General features: G+C 36.6%; 2 protein-coding genes across 3 annotated transcripts in view; one reads left to right on the top strand and one right to left on the bottom strand.

The window, feature by feature from the left end:
* The first annotated feature begins 6,875 nt into the window (after positions 1-6,875).
* abraa (actin binding Rho activating protein a) lies at positions 6,876-12,351 on the top strand. The gene is made up of 2 exons (XM_084929045.1): positions 6,876-8,008; positions 10,462-12,351. Exons 1-2 carry the CDS (start codon positions 7,376-7,378, stop codon positions 10,897-10,899), a joined length of 1,071 nt encoding a protein of 356 aa, XP_084785171.1. The 5' UTR covers positions 6,876-7,375; the 3' UTR covers positions 10,900-12,351.
* A 4,514-nt stretch (positions 12,352-16,865) lies between these two features.
* Positions 16,866-25,064, bottom strand: part of rims4 (regulating synaptic membrane exocytosis 4) — a 52,041-nt gene continuing 43,842 nt past the window's right edge. For both annotated transcript variants that reach the window (XM_084929043.1, XM_084929044.1), the window contains exon 6: positions 16,866-24,076. In XM_084929043.1, coding sequence (XP_084785169.1) covers positions 23,858-24,076 — 219 coding nt within the window. In that variant the 3' untranslated portion in view covers positions 16,866-23,857. The remainder of the gene's footprint in view (positions 24,077-25,064) is intronic.

Below are 25,064 nucleotides of genomic sequence, written 5' to 3'. Positions count from 1 at the left end.
GACCCACTTGTGGAGAGCTACAGAAAGACCTGGTAACAATTGACAATTGAACTACTATGACCTGTATGCACACTCACCATTGAAGACTCCATTGCTGAAGAGTTAAGTTATAGATCACCACCCCATTCATTTAAATAAGGGGCTTCAAAATAACTTCACAGTTAACCTCGTGGAGGCATTTCCAGGACGGCAGGTTATAACAAGGTTATTATAACATCAAAACTAAACAGAACTAAAACTGTGTGTTCAAAACACATAGTTAAAATTAAAGTAGACTTGACTTAAAAAAACAAAATAAAAATGTAATATTTTTTGTTTGTACAGATCGATGTTTGTTGCAAAGTCAAAAACGAACTAAAGACCAAATAAGACACAAATCCTCTATTTATTTTTTTTTTAGTTTTTTGCCATCTACTTCTGAAAATATTAAAGAGTCCAAAGGATAAATTGGAGAAACAAGGGACAGAAATCCTTGCCCTGTATGGAAATGAGCCTCCACAACCTAAAATTAACATCTTCATCCTCTAATCACCGTCTTCCCTGCCTTAAGTGAGCCAATCAGCCACCAACCAATGTGCTTTTAATTTCAGTGCTCTTTTGTCAGTCTGTCTCTCATTCTTCCATCCTGCCTCCTCCCCCATTTCCACCTCACTCTGGTCACTCAGAGCTAATCCAAGCCTCCATCTCCATCTTCATCACCACCAGGGATTCTTTTCTGCAACGATGGGTCATTGGAGACTAACTGCCAAATAGATCAATGAATTTCTGTATCACAATAAAGCGTGTTCAGTTCTTCCAAATATTCTCTCCTTTTTGAAATGCTTGGGCACCATCATTATTTAATAAAAAAAATAATAATAAAAAAACAGAAGACAAGCATGAATTTAACTCTGAAAGCAAGGGTTTGCTGGAATGTAGCAGTACAGTGATTTTCCAATCATTCATTACAAAAGGCAAATGGTGTGTGTGAGTTGTTTGCTGCTACACAGAAAAACTGTTAGAGTGTGACAGTTTCCAGTCTGAAAGGGAAACAGAGCCAGGGACAGTTGCACTTTTCACCAGAGTTGGCTCAGAACACATTGTTCATCACCAAGTCTGTGCAATGATGTCATCCCCACAATGGGCAGCCAGAAAAACGTTCTTTACACTCTTCTCACACTGACTCCAATCTGTCTTTCTGCTGTGAGACTTGGACAGGATATCCATTTGTGTGTGTGTGTGTGTGTGTGTGTGTGTGTATGTGTGTGTGTGTGTGTGTGTGTGTGTGTGTGTGTGTGTGTGTGTGTGTGTGTGTGTGTGTGTGTGTGTGTGTGTGTGTTGACCTGTAAAATCTGTATGTGTTTAAGGGTTTTTCTACTTTCTCTACTCCTTTTGAATCTTGGACAATGTGGATCGCTTCGAAAGTCTGGTCATTTTGTCCTCAAGGTTTTCAAATGAGCTTTGTTATTAGGATCATGGTAAATGGTAAATGGTAAATGGACTGGTTCTTATATAGCGCTTTTCTACTCATCTGAGCACTCATGGTTAAAATTAAAAATGTAACTGTGGTGGATTACGTGTTAGGGACTTTATTATATCACAGAGGGACCCTACAAGTATAGAAGTGTGAGTGTGTCACAGTCTGTGCAGTCATTGTTTGTGTGTGTGTGTGTGTGTGTGTGTGTGTGTCACTTTGCCAGGATTGGCACTCAAATTGGCCAGAGGAACCAACTAGTAATGAGATCTCACTTTTGGCATTCCTTTCTGCTGCAATGCCGTCAGCAGACACAAAAAAGACACCCAGTTAGAAAAAATATGACCATTGCACCAAAAGCAAAGTTCGTGTGGGCCAAAAAAAATATTGTGTGTCTCTGTGTGTGTCTGTGTGTGTATAATAATGGTCTTTTCTTGATATTACAGATAAAGCATCAAGTGAGTTAAACTTCGGGAACACTGGAACATATTGTTAATAATCTGTTTCAGCTGCTTGGTATTACTGAAATTAACTAGAGGTGCACTAGAGGGAACATCTCTGAGAAAACCCTCAAAACAGGGATGGTTTTACGGAAGGAGGCATCTTTTTCCCCACCACATCTTTTATGTATTTATTTATTTATTTATTTACTTAAAAAAAAATTGGTGGCATGAGAGGACACCAGGAAGCTACAGGATGTCAACTCACTCAGGATGGCACATCAGTATGTACCATTTGCACATGGTTTCTTGTGTCTCAAGAGCAGGGAGGACATTCCAGTTACTCTGGGAGAGCTGGACAGGGTGGTGGAGGGTCCTTAACCCATTAACAGGACTCTTATCTGCTCCTTTGTGCAAGGATGAGTGGGATGAGCACTCCCAGAGCACCACAAAATGACCTCCAGCAAGCTACTTGTGTGAATGTCTCTGATCAAACAATCAGAAAGTGACCAGCAGTGATTTGCATTTACTATAGAATACCAGAATTGGCAGGTCCATCACTGGTGCCCTCTGCTTTACACAGATCAGAGCAGGTTTGCTCTAAGCACATGTGAAAGATGTGAAAGGATCTGGAGAAGTTGTAGAGATATCAAGATTTTGCTGCTCTTCTGTTCAGCTTCACCAGTTTAAATGGTGGGTCTGGGGAGGCATATTCATAGAGGGATCCACAGATCTCTACAGACTAGGCAATGACACCCTGACTCATATTAGTGATTGGTATAAATCCTTGGACCTAATGTCAGGCTCCTGGACCACCAAAATGCCCAGTCTCATGTGACCAGAGTATGCAGGCAGTTCCTAGAGGATGAAGGAATAAATACCATTGACTGGCCTTCACTTGACGTATCCACTAGAACACCTCTAGAAAATTATTTTGCGATCCATCCAGTGCTGTTGTGCAGGAGTTCAGGGTTGCCCTGGTCTGGATCTGGGAATCCCCTAGAAAACCATCCATTGTCTTATTAGGAGCATGCCCCAATGTTGTCAGACATGCATACAAGCATGTGGGTGTCATCCAAACTACTGAGTACCATTGTGAGTTGCTATAATAACATTTTGCCAAATTGGACTAGCCTGCCACATCATTAAACATATTAAATGTAAATCAAATATTATAAAAATTTTATTCTAAATTAAATACAATGTAAAACATCAGAAAATAGTTCACACAACAAAACTGAGAGATGGTATTTCTTCATAAAATAATGAGGGGAATGGCTCCAAAAGATGACCTCAGTTTATTGAGGTTATCTTATTGTTTTTGTAATAAAACAATTGACATGTGTCCTGCAGTTATAGTTGAAGCTGAAGAATTTCACAATTGAGTTAAGAAGTCTAGAATACATCTGGCAGATGTTGAATGAAACAAAACACAGTACTCTGAAACAGCAGCTGCTTAGTATGTGCTTTATTATCTGAGACGACACGGTGCTGAGAGTAAGTTTCAACAAAACTAGTTGAAAGTCATTAAGTTGGCATTAGTAATAATTTGGATCTCATTTCCAACAGTGAAAGCAATGAAATGACATCCTGAAATGCAGTGTGACTGCAGGTTGTTGAGCGCTTTTATGTTACTGCTGCTGACTGTAACCAGTGAACCAGCTGAAGGGTCTCCAGGGTTTTTTGGTTTTTTTTTATTTTCAGACTGTTAATGACTTAAAAAGCAGAATTACTATTTATGCTTTGGTTTGGTTTGGCTGGTAGAGATGAAGAAAAAAAAGCACAACATCACACTTAAAGCACTCCAGTTATCACTGATAAACTGCTTATATGAATTAATATGATGAAATGATTACACAAGGAAAGGCTGTGCACTGAGAGATTGCTGAGAGATCACAAACGTATGTGCCTTTCAACATGGAGACTTTGAATGTGCCTCTTAAAACCTCTCTCTTTGTAACTCTTTTAACCTTTTCAGAACATTTTGCCAATTACTTCAGTTCACTTAGTATCTAAAGACTTTAATTTATGCAAATTCCAAAGAGTTACACCTTTAATGTTTGTGTTGCTTTTTTCCATGCATTCCACAGCTTGTTATTCACTCCTGTAAAATGATAGCTTATCACAATGTGTATGAACAGAGAGGCCTGACAATGTGAGATAAGGGGAGATATGGGTCAAAATACAAAACTTTTAGGACCAAAAACTTTTGCTATGTTTTATAATCAAAAACAGCTCAGTCAAAATGTTTAAATCAAATGTGAACCTCTTCAGTAAAGAAGTTACAGACAAATCTCTTTCTCTCTCTCTCTCTCTCTATATATATATATATATATATATAAATATATATACACACATATATATATATATAAAGTACATACGCTCTTCCACTGAACCTGCTCTGAGTCTCACATGCAGAAACACAAAAAGTTTTTCCCACAGTGATCAACAAAGTACATCACATTATAATTCCGTGACTCATGGTTCACAAACAGTATAAAAATCTTTTCCTCTGATTAAGTTATGTATCAATATGTGACTCATTACACCCAGCTCTCAAACCTTTTTCATTGCTTTCTAGTGCCAGGCACGTCTATTTCTGTGCAAGCCTGCTGTGTACAACATACGGTGGGAGTGTGCACATGAAGCAGCTGTTAGAATGAGGATGAGAACCTTAAATGCCTGCACACACACACACACACACAGAAACAAACATGCACACCAGTAACCGGAGCTGGTGACAGCTTGGCCCCTCGTTTGGCTATTTTAGTCGACAGACACTCAGAAGCTTTGTTTGGCTGTGTATCAGATACAGAAATATTTTAGCAGGACTGAATTAATTTTGATTTTCATAAACGCATTATGAACATCATATGCAAAATTTTTATTAATTATTTGGTTTATCAATTAAATTGAAGAGTCGATTTACTTGTTCATGGCTTTTTTTTTAAAAGAAAATTTATTTTGAAGTCATGTAAATTTTAAAGCAAGGTAACAGAAGTTCATGCATAAATATTTCTTTTAGGGCCCTCAGTAGATTACAGGCACATATATCAAAGCAGAAAGAATTACTGTTAGATAGATAGAAAATAAATATTTTCTACTAGAACTTTTAATTTCTATTTTGCACATAATTCTCAATTTTACATTTTCCTTTACAATGCACTTCAATAGTTACTGTTTATTTGCGGCATGTGCACGATAGTTAAGGATCTGCATTTCTATTACTACTGTTTTGAATGTACCAAATATTTAAAAATGATATACTTAGTTTTATTTATTGTAGATTCTGCAATTTCTCTACTTATTATGACTGTGTGACACCTGTTTCCTTAACTAAGACCGACAAAATCATTCTTATTACATGTATACATATAAAAAAACAAATACATAAATAATAAATTAATTAATAAAAAAATGTTGCTGGACGCTTAAAGTCATTCTGGTGCATCATATGGAATTTAACATATACTCAACAACAGGCATTAGATAAATAAATTGAAAAAGTGAAAGACTGCAAGCTTGCACTTGAGCAAATCATTTCAATGATTTTTTTTAATCATAAAAGGTATCTGATATTGTACAACAGATCAATGGGACAGCAGTGCAGAGGCTTCAGAACTTGTCTTTGAATGCTCTAATTTTAAAGATTTCTTCAACTTCTACATAGCAAACAATGATGGTGGATAGACTTTTTTTTTCAAAATGATAAACAAATATGATTTAAAACAGCATTTACACTGCTTCTTGGGTGTAAATGTCCATTTAAAGTGACAAATCACATTAGAACCCCTCTTCCTTTGTACTCCAAACCCAAACAGTGAAAAGCATGAAAGTGCAACAGCAAAGCACAGACTCTTGCATGCACGATGCCTTCTTTCTGCATGTGGCTGCTGAGTTTTACACCGGCTGGTTGTTGAATTTATGTGCAAGGAATTTAATTCCACAAGTGGCAATGCATACCTGCACCTGTAAAATGAAATTATTTGCTCAGATTTTTCTTTTTCTTGTGACACTCTTGACATAAGTATATTTCCATATGTCTACATTAATTCTATGCTGTGTAAATACAATATAGGTATTGGGTTGCTAATAAACGTAAAAACTCAACTTTTGGTGAATTTACATTTTCTTGGGAAACACTAACTTTGCCAGGTACAATCAGACACAGATTTTGGACGATTCCCTCACTTACTGAAATTGTTTACAGTAGTATGCACATTTAAGGCACTTCAAATTTTTATCATGTAACATTTAAATCTGAACTCAGTACACCCAGCAAGATGACTCCAATAAACTATCCTGAGCAACAGGGACAGATGTGAGAACAAGGAGTCCTGTTGATGATGTGGCTTTGGAAGAGTCTTGGTCTCAACATCACGGTGCCACTCTGGGATTACATGAACAGACAGAAAACACTGAATCAGATTTAAAAGCCACAGACCTTAATTAAAATGTAAGCAAGTATACAGAAGATAAAATGGACTAAAGTGTCTTCTCTTTTTAATTTACAAATAGATATGTTTAAACTTTTCACAGAATCCTCACTTCAGTCTCCAAAGTGCTTGTGCCTTATTAGAATCATAACACATCCACTCACATATTCACAGACTCAGAGACTGAAATAGTTACCCACACATGCACAGACATGCAGACGATCACGCCTATTGCTTCGTATGTACGTGAGCCACCACAAGTGATCTAAGCACATGTTGTCATCTAATAAATTTAGGTAGCATTTGAATGAAAACATGCCTTTATATAAACAATAAACTCAGGCACATATATGTGGGGTCACCTATGTATTACTGGCTGACTCAGACCAAAGGCCTGTTTGTGTTGTGCAAGTATTTGTGTGTGATGACAGAAACCACAGAGACACTAAAAAAGAACTGGACACCTGTTCTCTGGATAGCACTGGGAGAAATTCCACTCCGCAGTCACAGCGCATGTTTGTGTGTGTGTGTGTGTGTGTGTTAGAAACAAGTATGGTGACACCGTACTTTTCCTGTCTCACGTGGACTAGATGCCCATCACTTCGTTTATGACCCTTCCCTTTTTAAAGGCCAGTATGGAGCCAGAGGGGCTTCAGCAGGGGATTAAAGTCAAAGTCCTTGCACTCTTCACACCAGCAGCTCACCCACTGACCAACTTATCTGGAAAGGTGTGGATATTTCCGTAAAGATCCATCGTGGCTATAAAGGCTGAGGAACACTGATGATCATTTGGAAAGATTCACTTTACAAGTTTGAAGTCTTTAAGATTTGAGCTGAAACCTTAGGAAGCTGAATCCATTAAGATTCACTTCAGCCTTTTTTAAGCGTTAAGTTAACTCGCTAGAATTTTCACGTGACAAAATTTTTTTTCAAGACTTTTTGGCATCTTAAACCAATTGACCAAAACTGAAGCTAGAAATAACGACATCACCTGCAAGAGTAGATTATTATACGGGCAATAAAAGTGAATACGTTGGAAATTCACCATGAGTAGCAGTGGGATCGCTACAGTTTCATCCCGGGATCCACAGGCTTTCAAACGGACTGTAAAGAAGATAAAATGTGCTGCTATGGTGGCCAATTTGGCTAAAAGTTGGCAAGGATGGGCTAAAGAACATGCTGGCAAGCAAGAAGCCATGCCAAGTGGCTGGATGCCTTCATCTGTGGAGGAGGAAGATAAAAAAGAACGCAACCATGTTGTTAAACTTACAGTTACCCCACGTGTAATCTTAGCAGATCCCAGTGACAATAGTGAGAATAAGATAAGAACCTGCTCTGTAAACAAGACCGTTCAGCCAAAACGCAGCGAGTGCAGCAGCAGCGATGTAGTTAATGCCATTCGTGGCAAGATGGAGTCAGGTCCTGAGGAGACCAAGCCATTCATGGGCAACGAATCACCAACACGGCGGCGGCAGATGAGGGCACTACAAAGTGGAGAAGGAGGCGGGAGGATACAGGACAGGAAACTAAAGCTCCAGGAGAAGAAGTTGGGGTCAAGAAGCAGCAGCGTGGACACAGATGACAGCGGGTCGGGAGAGGAAAGTGGGCTCAGCGACAATAACGAATCTAAAACCGAAAATGGCGAGCTCCAGTCCAAAAAGCAGACCAACAGGCCAAAGGTAGAGTGGCTAATAACAAAGATCTTTACTGATACGTTTAAACAATATCAATATAGTTAAAAAAAAAACTGTTAGAAATGTATTCAGGTTTAAAGGTAGATCAATCAACATTTTGATCACATTGACAAATCCATAGAGATTTATCCAAAATTTTAGGTTTTCTTTAACCCTTAAAGCATTCTTCTTCTCACTATTTTGGTTTAAGTGTTGTTTCATCTTTGAATCATTTTTAAAAAAAAATATTTATAGCATGGTTTACAGGAGGAGGAATAAGTGCAACTGCAAAATACTAAACTAAAAGAAAAGTAATTGTTGGACTAGCATGACCTGAAACACATTAACATGAATGATAACATAAGTCAGAGACAATTGGATATTTACATAATATCTAACCACAACATCTTTATAAGAGGTTTCTTCAAAATATCTTTAGATACACTTGCATTAGATTTAACTGTCATGTTTCCCTGTATCCAACATTGATATTGTTATTTACAAAATTTCAAATAATAAGTCAAATAAAAGAGAAGAAAAGCTATTCAGGGATACTTTTTCTTAGTTATTATTATAAAGTGTAGAAAGACACGTGAAAGCACACTGATAGCAGAAAAGCTCCACAACTCTTTATTTTAGAGGTTATTTGTAACTGTCACTGAATGTTTTGGTAATGACAGCCTTACAAAAGAGGCGGAGTATTTTGCAGAGTTTTTGACAACTGCTTTTTACAACTATATTAAATGTCCCCCAGTCAAAGACACAAAGGAGAATAAATTCCCCTAAAATAGAACAAGTCACACAGTGTGAATAAACAAGATTAAGCAGAAGTGCCTTTGATGTCACCTGAAGAAATCCAACTCCCTCATGGACACCAAACATCATAACAGTTACATAACTGCAATACTGAAATCTCTCCCATAAAAGGCAAAGGCTTTTCAGTGGCCCTCTAGACATGTTGAAGGGGTCGCCAGAGAGCAAGTCCAGATCATAAAACACATGCTGGAATGCAATGCACTGGAATATATGTAAATAAATATAGTTACACCCTGACCTTCAGGTGGAACAGTCAGCGAGAGGAAAACAGGGTGAAGGGAGAGAGGTCAATGAAGGACATGAATTCGAGGTAATATGAGACACTGAGAGAGACAGTGCAATTATAATCAAAATATGAAGAAAAATGGTATCTGAAATTATTTTTGTTTTATTGCTGTGTATTTTTGCTTTGTGTTGTTCAAAAATCCAGTTAAAGCATCAAAGATGTGCATTATCAAGTTAAACGAGACTTAAGGAATACAGAGAAAAAAGTGATGGGCATACCAAAAAGGTAACACTGCTATTCATAAATCTTCTATCTGCTAGTAAAAAGGCAAAAGAGATGCTAAAAGAATGTAGAACTGTTGAAAATGGCTGTGTGTGCCAACAGCAAACAACACCTATCAAATTAAACCAGTTTACATGACCCATGATTTGTCTGCAAACATATATTAGCATAAAAAGTAACATTAGTAGTAGCACTTTAGTAATAAATGCTAACTAACTTCAGCATATCACGCGTTAAATGAAACTGAAGTAACCTATCAAAGAAACTAAATTCAGAAAATATTATATGCATGCATTATTGAATTTCACCGATGCTGCAATTTAAAAGCTCATGGTTAAATATTTCCCTCTAAAATAAATGCGAGTTAAAGTATGCCATTTGCAGTTAATGAAAAAAAAATTGTAAATAAGTGTTTACCACTGCTCAAATCCATGCCAACACTGTTTGATTAGCATAGAGTAAAAACAAATGTTACAAATTCAGATCAGTTCAATTCACAACATGTTAAAGTCTAAGGTGAGACATTAATAGAAAGAAAAATAAGGAATAGCAGCATAATCATCTTGAAAGTTCACAGAGCTTTGTGGAAGGTCCCTCCGTGACAGATCTCAAGATTTCATAGATCAAATACCAAAGAGATCTGATGACACTCTTCCGAAGGTCTGGAAAGCTAAGACACATACCAGGGGAATCGGGGTGGAGTGGGGAACTGTGGGGGTAGAAAAAGTTTTTCTGAAAAAAAATATACTAAAGAAAGATTAGGACACCCGCTCCTTTGGTTTATATAAGGTTCTCATTTCCAAGTACTCATTTATTTACATCCATGCTTCTTTATTTGTACATGTACAGTCTGACTGTATTTATTGACAGACTAGGGATCAATTTCACCAACTAAAATATAGTTTTTAAAAGGACTAAGGGTTAATAATTCTACAGATTCCTATAGTGATGAAATCCACTGCAGGCTTTTCTTTTGCTTTAAGCTCACCCAGCGCTACATGAACAATACACAAATGTTTTGACGACCTATGTACTCCTCTTTAATAAATTTCAAATGACATGTGTTGCTTTGTGCTTTTGTTTCCTTGAAAAGGTTTCAATGGATTTTTCAATTTTGATGTTAACCTTTCTACAGATTAAAATTGCCACCACGGGTGACATCAGAAGTCGCTGGCAACAGTGGTCCGAACAGCACATTGAGGGCCAGAAGCTCAATCCCTTCAGTGAGGAATTTGACTATGAGTATGCTATGGCCCAGCGCCTCCACAAGGGTGACTCTGGCTATGGACGACCCAAAGAAGGCTCCAAGACAGCAGAGAGGGGAGACAGGGCCCAGAAACACATCTACAGGGAGATGGAGGAGATGGTCTGGATTATAAGAGACATGGGCTTCAAGGATAAAGAGGGTAGAACAATCATAACTTTTGGCCGTCTCTTTGACCGCTACGTGAAAATCTCGGACAAAGTGGTGGGCATTCTGCTTCGCTGCCGCAAACACAAGATGCTGGACTTTGAGGGGGAGATGGTGTGGAAGGGGCAGGATGATGATGTCATTATTACGCTAAAGGATTGAAAAAATATTATGCGTATGCAAACGTACCTATAAATCTCATACATCAGAGCTCCAGTAGAAACAACTACTCATGCTGAGCATGCAATGTCATGTATGTAAGGAAAATGTAGTATCTTTATAATGTTTCAAAATTAAACATGCATACACATCTAATGTTTCACACACACACACACACACACACACACACACACACAGACACACACGCTAGAGTCATTAGTTCTTCTCATATACCTGACAGATTATGGGGTGAAGGGAAGCTATCTTTAGCTTGCAAACCATGCTCAACTTGCTAACTATGCTACATGCTAGAAGCCTTAAGAATCCATCACAATGTCAGTCATGGTGGAAGGCTTTACTGAGTCTCCAACTAAACAAACAAGGACTTTGAGTTAATTTCATCTCATAATTCATGACAGAATTGACAAGGGAAGTCTATGTTCGTTTAGCTAATTTTGCTAAAAACATGGAAGAAGTGGTAGCAACTTACTAGTCTTGTTTATTGTTTGTTTGTTTTCTTAAATAGTTAAAAAGTACTTTAATGAGACCAGTGTCTGTGTTTCCTTAGTTTGTTTTTATTTGTTTTGTTTTTCGTCTTCTTTGGAATGACAGTTTAAGATTAAATAGTTAAATTAAGCTAAGCTAACATTTATTTTTATGTAGGAATATGTGACATCTTTAGAAATAGAAATAATGGATATAAATGTACATTAAACCTCAGTTTTCAACTAAAGTACTTAAAAGCACACTACACCAGTCTTTCTTACACGACTACAACCATGTTTACTCTGGACCATGCTCACTTTCTAAGATTTAATCTCCAGTAAAATGTTTGGTCAAGATGGCTTTCTTATTTGGTTGACATACACAACAAGAATTAATTGCAAAACAATGTGATTATATTTAGACAAGGGAAAATGACAATAACAAGAAGCTTACATGCAGTAATGTGAATAATGTGAATGAGTTTGAAAAACTTTTGCATGTTAAGTTTGTGTAAGGCGAGATTCTTTTGAAGTAAATCGTTTTAGAGCAAACATTTAAATGTTAAAATGGGATCATCTCATATTAAAATTAAATGAAAGAGGTTCTTTAAATGTCAAATGTTTGCTTCTTTCAAAGTGAAAGCGTGGGTGTTCTTTATATATGTATTACAAAAACTGTAAGCATTTGTATAATTTGTACAGTTTTTTAGTTAGTTGTTAGTTAATTAGTTTATTTTCAGTATTGTTGTGGTCAGAGTGGTGACACATGCTATGTGGAAGCAAACAAAGAATAAAAATTAAATGCTGCTTTTGTTTTTCTATATATAAACTCAAACTGTGTTGCATACTAAGCTTATTTCAGTTTGTTTACTGACTGTGGTGTTGCATTAGGTCACTCTAGCTGACAAGGCTAGTATGTCATTGTTGAGTTGTGTGTTGTATGTTTCTGACAATAACCTTTTTGCTTGCGTGAAAACAACAGTCTGCAGAGCATAAGCTTTAAGATAAAAGATATATGTTTTACATCAAACTAAAATAATATTTAAAAAAAGAAATAAACCCAGGCAAACTGGCTAACTGCACTTGAACATCAAATGCATTACATGATCACCTTAACCCAAGGAGAGAAATTAAATGTTGCATTTAAAGTGGTTATGTTGCACACAACAGCGCTTTTATATGTGCATTTACCTTCTATAATTTCATAAGGAACTTAATAATTATTTAACATTTAGAAGTTATTTATACAAAATTTTGTTCTTGTAAGTAAGAACCTGAATGTCTACATGTTGAAGAGTTATCTAAGGTATCTAAATGAACTTTTGTTATCACTTAGTCAGACATACACATTGCATGCACAATCACCTGTCAAAACTGATAATACCTTATCAAAAAGGTTCCTTACTTTGTCTTGGGAAACATTTTGGGGTTTTGCAATACAAAACAGACACATTCTCTTGCATCGGACTTTCAGAGTGAAATAAAATGACACACGCTTTTTGGTACCGAACCAAACAGGCTAGTCACCACAGCAGCCTTAATACTGAATACAAGCTGTAGGCCAGATGATATTTTCTTTTTAGGATGTTGTTGATATACAGAAAGTTGTATGGCATCAAATGCTACAGATATAGTTATACTATAGACTACCACTGTTACACAGGAAAATAAATTAATAAAACATGACAATACTTGCCAGGCTTATAAGCTTGTGTCAGTATTGACATATATAACATATGTGAGTTTATAACTGCTACAAAAGTTACAAAGGTTCCTTTTGTAGAAGTTCATGGCAAAGCCCACACTTGCTGATTTTGTAGTGAGACAATTTTAAGCCCCTCTGGACTTTGGTTTTGAAGTGCTCACTTTATAATTATTTTTTCATAGCCTTGTCTTGATTGAAAAATACTTATCTGGTCTTTAAGGCTGACATCATTAGCCGTGTCTGGGCCCAAACTCTGCTGCAGGTCCATAAGCCAAACGATCACTGCAGCATCACTGAGAGTTAAGTGTCTAAATTCTTTCATCTGTAATAAAATGATCAGTGTGGCTGCTCTACCAGGTGTAACAATTAAGTTAAACATCCAGGCATCCATGAAAACAGAATTTATTAAACTGAACGCAGTTAGAAGTTAGCAAGGAGTTAGCTCGCTAGTTTCCATCTAAATATAATATAGCCTGTCCTGACAGAGAGGTTTCTGAAACAAATTAAGACGTACAGCTCTGCTATCACTTCCGACATAAATGAAGACAGGAAAGTAAACAGCAGTGGCGTTCATAGGGTTACTTTAGTTTGGCTAGCTGATATATAATGATGTGCTACGTGATCGCTAGTGACACAGCTATGTTAGCATAATATAAACAGTGAAGGTGGAGGATGAACGCTAATTTCTTTTCACTCAATAAAAGTTGCCGTGAGGATTCTCGATGGTCAGGGACAAATGCAATCGTATGGCAGGATGCTGGAAACGGACCGAACTTAAGTCAGGAGAACAACTGAGATAATTCATCCACAATCCGAGGTTATTCATTAATATACTGCTGCATGAGCTGGGCTGTTGCGTCGTAAGGTTTTAAAAACTGAGCTTTAAAATGAATAACGGTAATAAAAAACGAGAGAGGGCGACAGTGATCACTGACTGTTTTTAGGGGCTTTTTGAGAATAAACAGAACCAGATATAAAGCATGTTAAAAACACAAAGTTTGGGCCCGGAAGCAGGATTCATCACGTCATCACTTAAAGACCGGATAGTCTGTGATGTTACATGACTGTTTGGTCATCCTACTTGGGCTTTCTAACAAGTTTGTGTTTTTTGATATTATTTTTTTATTAATTGAAACAAAATGAAACAAAATTCACTTTTAGTAAGAGTACGAAATGGTCAGGTCACCATGAGGAAGACTATGACTCGTGATCTCTCACTCAGTTACTGATCTTACCAGTGAATACACTCATTTAACTTATATCCATTAAATAGGTTTTATAAGTCTGTGCACATAGACTGAACTTTATATTACTTCCAAATCACAACTATTTAATAACAAAGGTTGATAAAAAAAACAACAACACAGATATTTACTGTAAAAATATAGTCTATATTATTTCCTCTGAAAGAGAGAGCCTTAGTTTACCATTTGCAAAACAATCTCTATTTGCTTACTTTATTTATAGTTCACAGTCTTTTCCCAACATACCTTGGTCAATATGAGGCAGGAAAGGATATCCCATGGAAGACAGAAAAGCAGAAATGAGGTAGTAAAAAAGAGAATTTGGGGCAAAATTACTTACAAAAACCAAAAAGTTAATAGAAGCAAAAAGTAACACAAGGAGACAAGTCGAAATTAATTTTTTCTTAATTTTGATCGAGAAGCAGTCCCTGAAACTGTCACATTACACAACAGTGATGTGATAGGAGGTGCCAGAGTAAGTCGAAGGAGTGTCTTGTTCAACGGCCAGTTCCTTCCTGTACAGAATCAATGTTTTACTCATGTGAAACATGTTGTTTTTGTTTGGCTCTGTAATTTCCCGCATGGACAGAATGATTTATGTCTCAATTTACATTTGCACCATCAGAGGCCCCCCTGCTGGTTCATCCCATTTTAGTGTGTGAGTTTAATTTCCTGTCTTTGCGTATGCAAGTCACACTTACTGTACACTTGCATGCACGTACGTGTGTCTGAGTCATTTTCTTTCTGTCACTCTGCACATGTGCATGCAAGACATACCTTTTGCGTGTGTGTGCGCGGGTGCCTGCCTAGAATGACCTGCCTTCCTGTCACGCAACTGCTTTGTGTGTGCATTACAGAGAAAGAGAGACAGCAAGAGAGAGAAAAAAGGAAAGAGCGACATTAATATAAGCTGATCAGTTTGTTCACCAGGGAGTCTGGACATCTGCCAGGGACAGGGAACGACAGGGAAAATAGTGATAGAGGAAATACAACGAGAGCAAAAGACATAATGAAAGAGTAAAAAAGGAAACAAGTTAGAAAACAGAGTAGATGTAAGTAAAAGATGAGAACTAGAGAAAAAGAGAATATTCCTTTTTCAGACAGACTAAAGCTTCAGACTTGGTCATCCTTAGCGACTCTCTCTAGCAAAATGAATCCTTCCTCCCTTCTGTTTTATCTCCAACTCATTCTCATCTCATTCTCTTCGTCCACATTTTACTTATTTTTTTTCTTCTCTTGTGTCTTTCTCTGTATTTCTGTTTTCCCTTCTCAAGTCTTCACAGAAAATCTTCCCCGGAGCTTTAGTTGATGATCAGTCTACAGTGATGATAACAGAGCACCAATAATTCCTAACTGCACACACACACACACACACCTACACACACACACACACACACACATTGCATTTACAGGTAGAGATCTACATCGTCACCACCACCCCCAAAAAATACATAAAAAATAAATAAATAAATAAATACATTGCATTCCTGATGTAGCACATATGATACAAATTTAAAGTCAAATATGCAAATTCTTTTTTTTTTCATCAGATTTTTAAAGAAATTTTTAAAGAATTTTTTAAAGAAATCTGAATTTTCTGGCAATTATTTTATGGTTCAGGCTTTAAGGGAAGTAAAAGCATGGAAACCTACATGAGGCCCTAGCCTTCAAAATAAAGTGTTTTCGAAGAGGGACAGGAGCAAAATCACACAGGCAGAGAGGCAGAAAGGAAACAAGAACTTGCAGTTACTAAAAATCTAAGCATTAATGTCACTCAGAACAGAGAAAGATAACTAATAACTAATAATAAAATATATACATTGACAAGAACCAACACCACCAAGTTCAAGGTCACTGCGGATTTATGTTTCATAAAATAGTTATCAATAAAGTCATGATGAATGGCTAAAAGGGCTCCACAAAGGCACGGAATGTCAAATAGAGTGACATAAACCACCAACAGGTGAAATAATGATTACTGATGATGAATGATGCAGATTACTTATCAAATGACATATAGGTTACAATTAAGTGCTTAGTCTGTGACCTCGAAGTGTCTTTTGTTGTAAAGCTGTAGTCCTCTGTCCATCCAAACCAGACTCTCACCCTTATGTAGCTTGTCAGTGTTATGTTGTTTATGGGCTAACTGTGCCCCCTTCTGAAAAATAAAAACTAAATTATAATTAAAAAGTACTTCTTAGCTGGTATGACAAGTATGTGTCTGATTGTCTCCCTTTGAGTGGATGTGACATTCCTTTTCCAGGATTTTGATGTATTTGTTTTTTCTTTCTAACAGGGATGATGTGCATTAATAAACATTGCAGTAAATGTCCCAGAGTTAGCCATAGGCTTGTTTTCTTCTGTAGCGCTTGGCCAGATCTTAAAAAGGCTGTTTAAAAATAAAGCAATATAATATCGACATTGTACAAATAATCAATAAGCAATGTTTTGTAAGCATAGAACGTCTTTCTGCTGCTTTTTATATGACCACCTTAAATTAAACAAATAGATAAAAAAAAAAACCCAGATAAAGCATTTAATGATGGAGTTAAACTATTTTATTGACAGCTGGAATAGAATAACAATACACCAAATTGTGCATTTACTCAACAATATAACAGTTTCCCAAAGAATCTGCAAATATATGTGTTTTAAATGACAGCGCAGTGACTAAAACTAAAGTTACAACATTTTGTCACTCTTCTGATAACATTCAGGACTTCAAGTCAGTAAAACATGAGCAACAAATGGAAAGCAATGCATATGGACTTTTGCAGCTTTTTTGTACTTTAATGCTAACGATTGTTAATGCTATTCTACTGGAATAAAGTAAATCTAAAAAAAATGCAATATACCTACAAATCAGTATTTCAAATATTTAAAAGGATTGGCAATTCTTAAAATATGGCGTTTAAACAGATACCTGGTAAAATACCTTACTGTTACTGCTGTTAAGGTTCTAGTAGCAAAAATTGCAAGTGCAACAATAAAGACAATGAAGAAAGAAAAAGGATAGGTTTATTTATCTAATGAAAGTGTAGCTGACAAAAACGATTTTTCCCTGGATAAATGCTCATCACTAAGGAAAACTTTTCCAGTAACATTGCTTCCAGACGTTGCCCATATTACATGTCCTTGAAAACATAAGAAGGCCTGTAAAACTGTCTTATACGACGCATCTTAAAACCAAAACATCGCCTTCCCTTATTATGTTACGGGTCTTGGGAATATGTATGGTTTGGACAATTCTCATATGCCTTTAGAAGACATCACCACATGATTTAAAGAATAGAATTTAAGGCTGTAAATTTTTTAATATGATGGCTTTGTATCACTGAAGAAATAAAACAACCATGTTTGCAAAACAGTGAGTTAAGACTTGTGTAGAACTGAATGACTGAGATATAATCTAGAAAGATGAGAACTAAATCTACACCAAACAGTCATAAAATAAAAAACAGAACAACAAAAAAAAGCAAAACAAAACCAAAAGAAAAGAAAAAAACGAAGTTATGATTTCTCATGGCACTTTGATTCTCACTTGGTTCACCGAACTGTGTAATGTATTAAGTCATGGTAATATGAAATGCTTTGAACGCGATAATCTACCAGATGGTGTGTGAGGGAAAACATTTATGAGGGTTAGTTTTGGGCTGTGAGGCGGTTGGGGGCTCTAAGAAGGAAAAAAATAAAGCTTGTGGATCGCTGTCTCTGCAGCACAGCGGACTGGAGGAGATGTGCTGCTTTTGGGATCCACCAGCCACTGTTTCATAATAGCCACAGAGGAGCAGCATCTTCCCTTTCATCCACCCACTCATCCACCTCTTCCCTGTGAGAGAACATAATTTGATATGTCGAGAAACATACACACTGTCACTCTAAAGAAAACGATTCAAGGAGTGCTTGCTTTCTTTCTAATGAGTAAAATCTCATGTACTTCAGAGGGGAAAGATATGGCTGATTTTAGCAGATAACAGAATTTTTTTTTCTTTTCTTCTTCTTCTTCTTCAAAGGTAAATCTTTCCAGTTTCACTTTTAGGTTGATCTGCAAAAACAGACACAGACTTAACCCATTGTACACCAAGGTTAGCTCAGTGTTTTATTGACTACTACATGAAAAAGTAGTTCTCCAGTTTACACATATTGAAGCTATTTGCTGACATTTAAACACGAAAACTACATAATCTCTGTCAAAATAGGGCAAAGCATTAATTATATTTTGGCCTATTTTAATTTACAATTTAAGTAAGAGATATTAGTCATTATTCAGGATGTTTTGTTTACCTCAAAATTTTGGAGGATTCCCCTGAGGTCATAAACCCTAGGCATATACTTTTTATCACTACAACTTGGTGTTGGCCTAAAAGACTTTTGGCATAGTGGTCATTTATCGCTGACACAGCACACTTAACCACACCAGACTAGCATTCTGTGCTGAGTCTTTAGAAAGTATGCATTTTTCTGACAGTCCAAAATATCCCCAAATGAATTGTATTATTGAATGTACTTAATATTCAGTGCCACAAGCTGTGCTTGTACATTATATCATCACTAATCTTATCAGCTGCTTAGCAGCAGAAAGTCTGGCCTGCGAGGAAGCATAATATTCATATTTGACTTTTTAAAATTTTATTTTATTTTAAAGAATGTGATTTTTTTTTAAGAATTTGTTTTCAACTGTCTCGACATATCTGCTCTTGATTGATTTATTAAGTTAATATAAATAAAGACCGAAGGAGCACATGACTCATCTTAATATACTACTGTTTGCTATAACCAGGTGAATGGCAGTTTATAATGTGTAAAAGCCAGCAGCAGCCAAAGGAGCAGGTATGTAAAAATTACACCCTAAAAAATATGAGCAAAAACACACCACAAGCTTAATATGTGTAACAAAATTGTTCCCCTACAGTTTTCTTCATTTCTTGGGCATTGGTCCCAAATGGCACCATGTATACAATTAAGTACCGCTAACGTATAAAAAGTAAGGTCTGGTTTTGCAGAATTACAACCTTAACAGTGTAAAAGGACCTCGGCAAGATAGGATTAGTGGGGGCTTTTTGTTTTGTTTAAACACCTCATTTGAAGCATAAAAGTAAAACGAGGTGCATCCAAACATCAACAGATAAATAACAGCATAATTTTAAGTTTAGAAAATATGTTTTGATAAGAAATGGGTCAAAATGTTTGAATCTATCCTGTAAAATATGTTTTTATTGTTTTATTATTATTAGTTTTTTTGCTCAATTTGTTCATTTGTTCAGTATATCAGAAATTCATTAAGAACATATGCACAAATTTCTATTTCCATAGATGACACTAAAGTTGTTTTAAATAATGGATTGAAATGTTTTTTTCTCTCTTTTCTTGCCCTGCGTTGATCACTTAGTGTGCCAATTCTCATTCCTTAGCCCTGGCAAAAATGTGTATTGTGTATTTAAGGCCTCTACTTACATTACAATTGATAGAAGTACACAATTAACATCCAAGTGGCAGACACAATCAAAACATGGAGGAATGCAAAAACATACATTTTTGGTCCTGAACATGTCAACAATAACATTAACAGACTTCATCAGGTCAATCATTTGCCTTCAAAATTACACAGTGTCACAGACTAACTCAAAGTGATGAAGACGAATCATTGCATGAGAATATTTACACAATGATTATTAACAAACAGTTACTCTTAATCCTGGTAAGAAGGGTGGCATATAAACTGTCTCTCAGACACTTACAGAATTATTATTATTATTATTAACAATATTATTATTAATATTAATATTATTTGAATAATAAATCATACCCCAAATTCACACAAATGACTGCATCTGTAGACGTCATAAAAACCCCATTATTTCCTGCATGCATCGCACACTACTGCTGTCATGTTTCTCCACTGGAGAGGGGAAATGTTGGGAAACTTGTTTAAAGTTTAATATGGTACAGTTAACAATTGTCTCTTTGATAAATGCTTTATAAACATCTGCTCCTTTATGTTGCACAGGGAGCGGCTGCAGGTTAGAGATAGAGAGGTGGGAAACTTCAGTGATGTTTTTTTACATCACTCCTGGCTGCCATTAGATAAATCTAGATCATTTGGATGCATGTATCCTGCTTATGGCTTGGTGAAGGACTGAATCCCAGTTTTGTGAAACTCGCTTTCATTGAATCAAAACTGGGAAAACAACCCATTACCCATCAAATATCTAATCTAATCTCTGTTTTGGCACAAAAAGCACTAATACAAACACATTCCTTGAGTGAAAGTAAGGGGAGTTCATTATTTTATATCTAATTATATATTCATTTTATATATTTGTATATATGTATGTATGGTACATACAGAGTTCTAACACTTTTTACAGATATAAGACACTACATGACAGTTTTGTTGAAAAAACATTGAAAAAAATAAAATGACATTTTTCTGGAAGTGATTTTCAGTTTCTGCATTCAGTGTCATTTGTCTGCACATGCAACAAATGGACACGTTAAGACATTTTTTTCAAAGTAAAAGTTTGGAATTGCACATTTATGATGATTTCAGTTGTTTTGTTTTCAATGATGAATCTTACCACAGCGAAAATCACTACTTACTCATGTCATTTTTCTGTCAAGTAACAGACAAATACAGTGAGTGGATGCTTTCTGATTATTGCTTTACAGAATTTTGTTAAACAGTTTGGAACTAAATGCAGCATTAATATCCCTGCAACACTGCTACTGGCAAAAGAGAGGCAATTTTAGAGGCCCCTTTTTAGAGTAAAATTGCTCCAAATTGGGTGATTTAATTAAATTAAAAGCAGATTTAATAAAAATTTGGTTCTGAAAATTTCATTTAAAGTTAAAAAAAACCCAAAAACAATAAATTAATTAATGAAATAAACTGGCTTAAAATCTTCATATTAGAATGTTTTATTAATTTAGAAAAAAAACAATTAGTTACCTTCATCATTATCTAAATACATTTGCTACATATTTTGACCCCCACTATCATTGGGTCTTAACCCAATGTACTGTATTTCACTAGTCTTCCTGCTGTGTAGCATGTAGTTCATGCTTAGTCTTATCAAGTTGTTTGTTAATTAGAAGTTTAAATTAGTCATGCGAATGCTACCAGCTAATGCTACAATCTTACAGTAACTAACAAGGATATCACTTCCCTCCTTCAGAGCTTTGACATTAACCACCTCAGCCATTATAAGTTAATTTTGGCTCACTCCAGAAGACACTAACAATATTTACACATAAAAAGACATTAAGAATCATAAAATGCCCAAATGAAATACATATGCTTTTGCGTTTCAATAAACTATGAATTTCTCTACAGTGTGCACATTGTGTTCCCTTTAATTCCACCTATTTTTGTGTCCTTTTCTGAAGTCCACAAAACCTGACGTCAGTCCACACAGATCCTTTGTTTGGATGATGCAAAGTACATTTCATGCTTCCTTCCTCTCTTTCCTTTTTTCCTCTGTACTGAGTGGTAGCATGGCTAATCACCAGGTGCCTTGACGTTCTGTGGATTAGGACTGTAATTTAGAATAAAGGGGGTGATTCTCTGCACAGCCTGAATGTTGCTGTCAGATGTTATAAGTGGTTGTTTTTGTGCCTCCCTCATAATGGCACATGCCGCAAGGTAATTGAAGAAAAGGAAGAAGAAGACACTTGCTGGTAAAAATTGGCACAGTATAAACTGTTATTAGACAACTGTTAGCCAACGCTTTAAAAATAGCGGGGAGGAATCTATTTCTACAGTATTAGCTAAAAAGAAACTACACTTAAACTGGGATGTACAGCAATGTGTTAAGTCAGTGACGTCAGATTGCTATTGCATTAGCTTGTTGTTTGTCAGTGCTACAGCTCAGATACAAAACTACCTCCTGTATTCCATGTGAATGTGGAATGTGAAAACTATATTAAACTAAATCAGAGTAAAACACCTTCAACATGAGCCCATTAAACCCTGGTTGTTTCTTGCCAGGCGTATGTAGATGGTGTCCTCATAAAGGTTAACATAATTTAATCATGCTAAGCTCATGCATTTATGGTTATTTGGTTTGAATTCTAATTCTAATCTAATACGATATAATGCATGCATAAAATCCAATTTAGTGTGGTTGTGAAACTATCAAACTAGCATTTTCATAACAATATTCAAGAGGAAGGAGTCAAATGTTTTCACATATCACACCGCCTGAAGTGTTTCAGGTTGGTGGACTTTGATTACATCTGGTGCCATACTCTGGACATCTCTAATTGAACATAACCGGTGTGCTGTTGATTCAAGAAACACCCAGCTATTTTTTTTTAAACCCAAAGGATACATGTTTTTATGTGCTTGATTCCAAACACAACAGTAACTGACGTGATTGAAAAGCACCTTCCAAAAATGGTGACAAAACAATCTGCAAAATCAGCTAATACCAAGATTCATTGCAATTTAAAAAGTACATGCTTTGGGGTTATAATGAGACACGTTTTTTTAGAACTCATAATGTGGTAGTTCTTGTTCTAAGCCATATAAATTCACTCTTTGACCACTTTATACCTCGTATTCCAGGTAAATGTAGTTAACAGGAGAGAAAGCCAGGACTAGCCCTGACCCACAAAATCAGGTCCAAATCTTCATCCTTCCAGTAGATGATGGGGGTTTCATTCATATTTCTACCTCTCAGATTCTCTACATTTTACCAAATAAAGTGAACAATGATGGGCCAAACGTGTGACACAAGAAATGTAATACAGGTCAAGTGCTAAAAACCAGGTAATGTCTTGGTCAGTTACAACACTTAACTTTATATATTCTTTGAAAGCCTCTCAAGTTGCTATGCACACATTCATTCGCCATCAATGCTCCCTCAAAATGAGATGGTGGTTTGTCAAACAATTTGAGGACAGTCTCACTTTCTCCTAGGACTCGTGGGTAGACAATAACACTCAGAAGCTGCCCAGCCCCTTAATGAAGACACAGAAAGACAACAAGCAGTCCTGGGATGGGGAATTGAATGTAGGCTGTGAAGAAGGGCTGTAGCTGAAGCGAAGCTGAGCCTGGAGTCTATCGTGGTCCCAATAGGATGTAATCAATGTCGGCAACCAAACCCTTCTTTGAAGTATCCTCATTAAGAAGGTTTTTGTTTTTTCTTTATAGAGCTCTGAAGAGAAAAAAAATTTCCTTCAAGTCTGAGGGGCGGTCGGTTGCAACAACAAAAGAAATGTACTTCCCATGAGTCTCGGGAAATAGTCTGATACAATATCAAAGAATTATAACACATTTCCAATGAGAACCAGCATGACCAACTGGTTTGTAAATTGATTTCCAAATTAGGGAAGTGATTCCTTCCCCAGTGTAGCTGGGCCTGTCAAAGTAGCCTTGAGTGAGATACTTTACATCTACCTGCTCCAGGGACAGCACTGCCTGGCTGACCCAGGTGCAGCAATGCAGGGTTTACAAAAACTCTGTACTTGGTTGAAGCAATGGAAACTTAGCCGCAACATCAAAACTATACATTTCTGCGTGAGTCTTATGATCGCTCACAACAGGGCCCAATGGTGCTCTCCAATGACATCTGGGATGAATGGCGGATGAGTGGTGCCATTGTTGGATCCACCATGGAGGAGGTAGGGAAAAGCTTGTACCAGCCGATAACCATTGTGCTGAGGTCCAGCTCCTCCAGTAGGATTCGAGCTACACCCATGAAGCATTTGCGGTCCATCCGTCCATAGTTGCCCCAAACAATAACCTGTGGAATAGAGTCGTAAGATACAAGTTAGAAGGTAAGACTCTAAAATATACTAAAATATATTCCTATAATAAAAACCAGAATGTTTATTTCCTGTATTTGTAATTACATATAGACTCAGGAAGGGATAGAATGCATGTTTACAGAGCCTACTGCAAGACTGAAAACAAAATAAAGGAATAAGGTTAATAAGCTGCCTTGCTCATCTGTACTAAACCCATCAGTCTTGATAGTTATTCTCTCTGGTACAGCAGCAGAGAGAAGAGTTAGGTGTCAATAAAACTAAATAAAGAGGTGCTGTGCACGAGAGAGAAGGATGAAGGTAGTGTTTGGAATCCTGTGTGTGTTTGTACTTTTGTTGTCCTCTGTCTCCTGACATCCTGATAACATCAGGACTCATCTCAGACCACCCAGCAGCTTGTCAAGGAGTGGACAAAATAATCAATATCCTTCAGCAAATGTGTCCACTCATGTTTTGGTCTTGTGTGTCTGTACATCCCAGCACACTGATTTCCTTAGTATATGTTAGTGTGTGTCTGCAAGTGATTTCCACAGAGACTCAAAGGTCAAATCTATTTCAACCTAGTCTTCTGCTTTTCAAAGAAGGATAATCTATTTCTTTTTCTGATTTTTCTTCAAAAAAGATCTTAACCTTAACCTTTACAAATTAGGAGAGAGACATTGGTAATGGGAGAAGTGAGAGTTAAAACAGCAGAAACCAGTTGTTTGTTAGCTATGGAGGATGACATCTGCAGTGTCCAAGATCCAAAGTTGGCACTCTCTAGGAATAAGAGAAATGCTCGGCATGTTGGCATGTTGTTTTAGCCAGAATCAGTGCTAGATCTCACTAATGTTTCTGGGCCTGAATGGGAGCAAATCCCTCCAGTGGGAAGCTTTCTTAACAGAAAGATTAATACCCATTATTTTGGAATAACCACTAAGTTTAATGACTGTTTGAGGGTAGTGTCAGAAGAGATTAGGTTAAGAC

The sequence above is a fragment of the Perissodus microlepis genome, chromosome 5, assembly GCF_051167445.1.
Source record: "Perissodus microlepis isolate ML-2025 ecotype Zambia chromosome 5, ASM5116744v1, whole genome shotgun sequence".
Lineage (NCBI taxonomy): Eukaryota > Metazoa > Chordata > Actinopteri > Cichliformes > Cichlidae > Perissodus > Perissodus microlepis.
The sequence above is the reverse complement of the archived record's forward strand: the minus strand, read 5'-3'. Positions and strand labels throughout refer to the sequence as shown.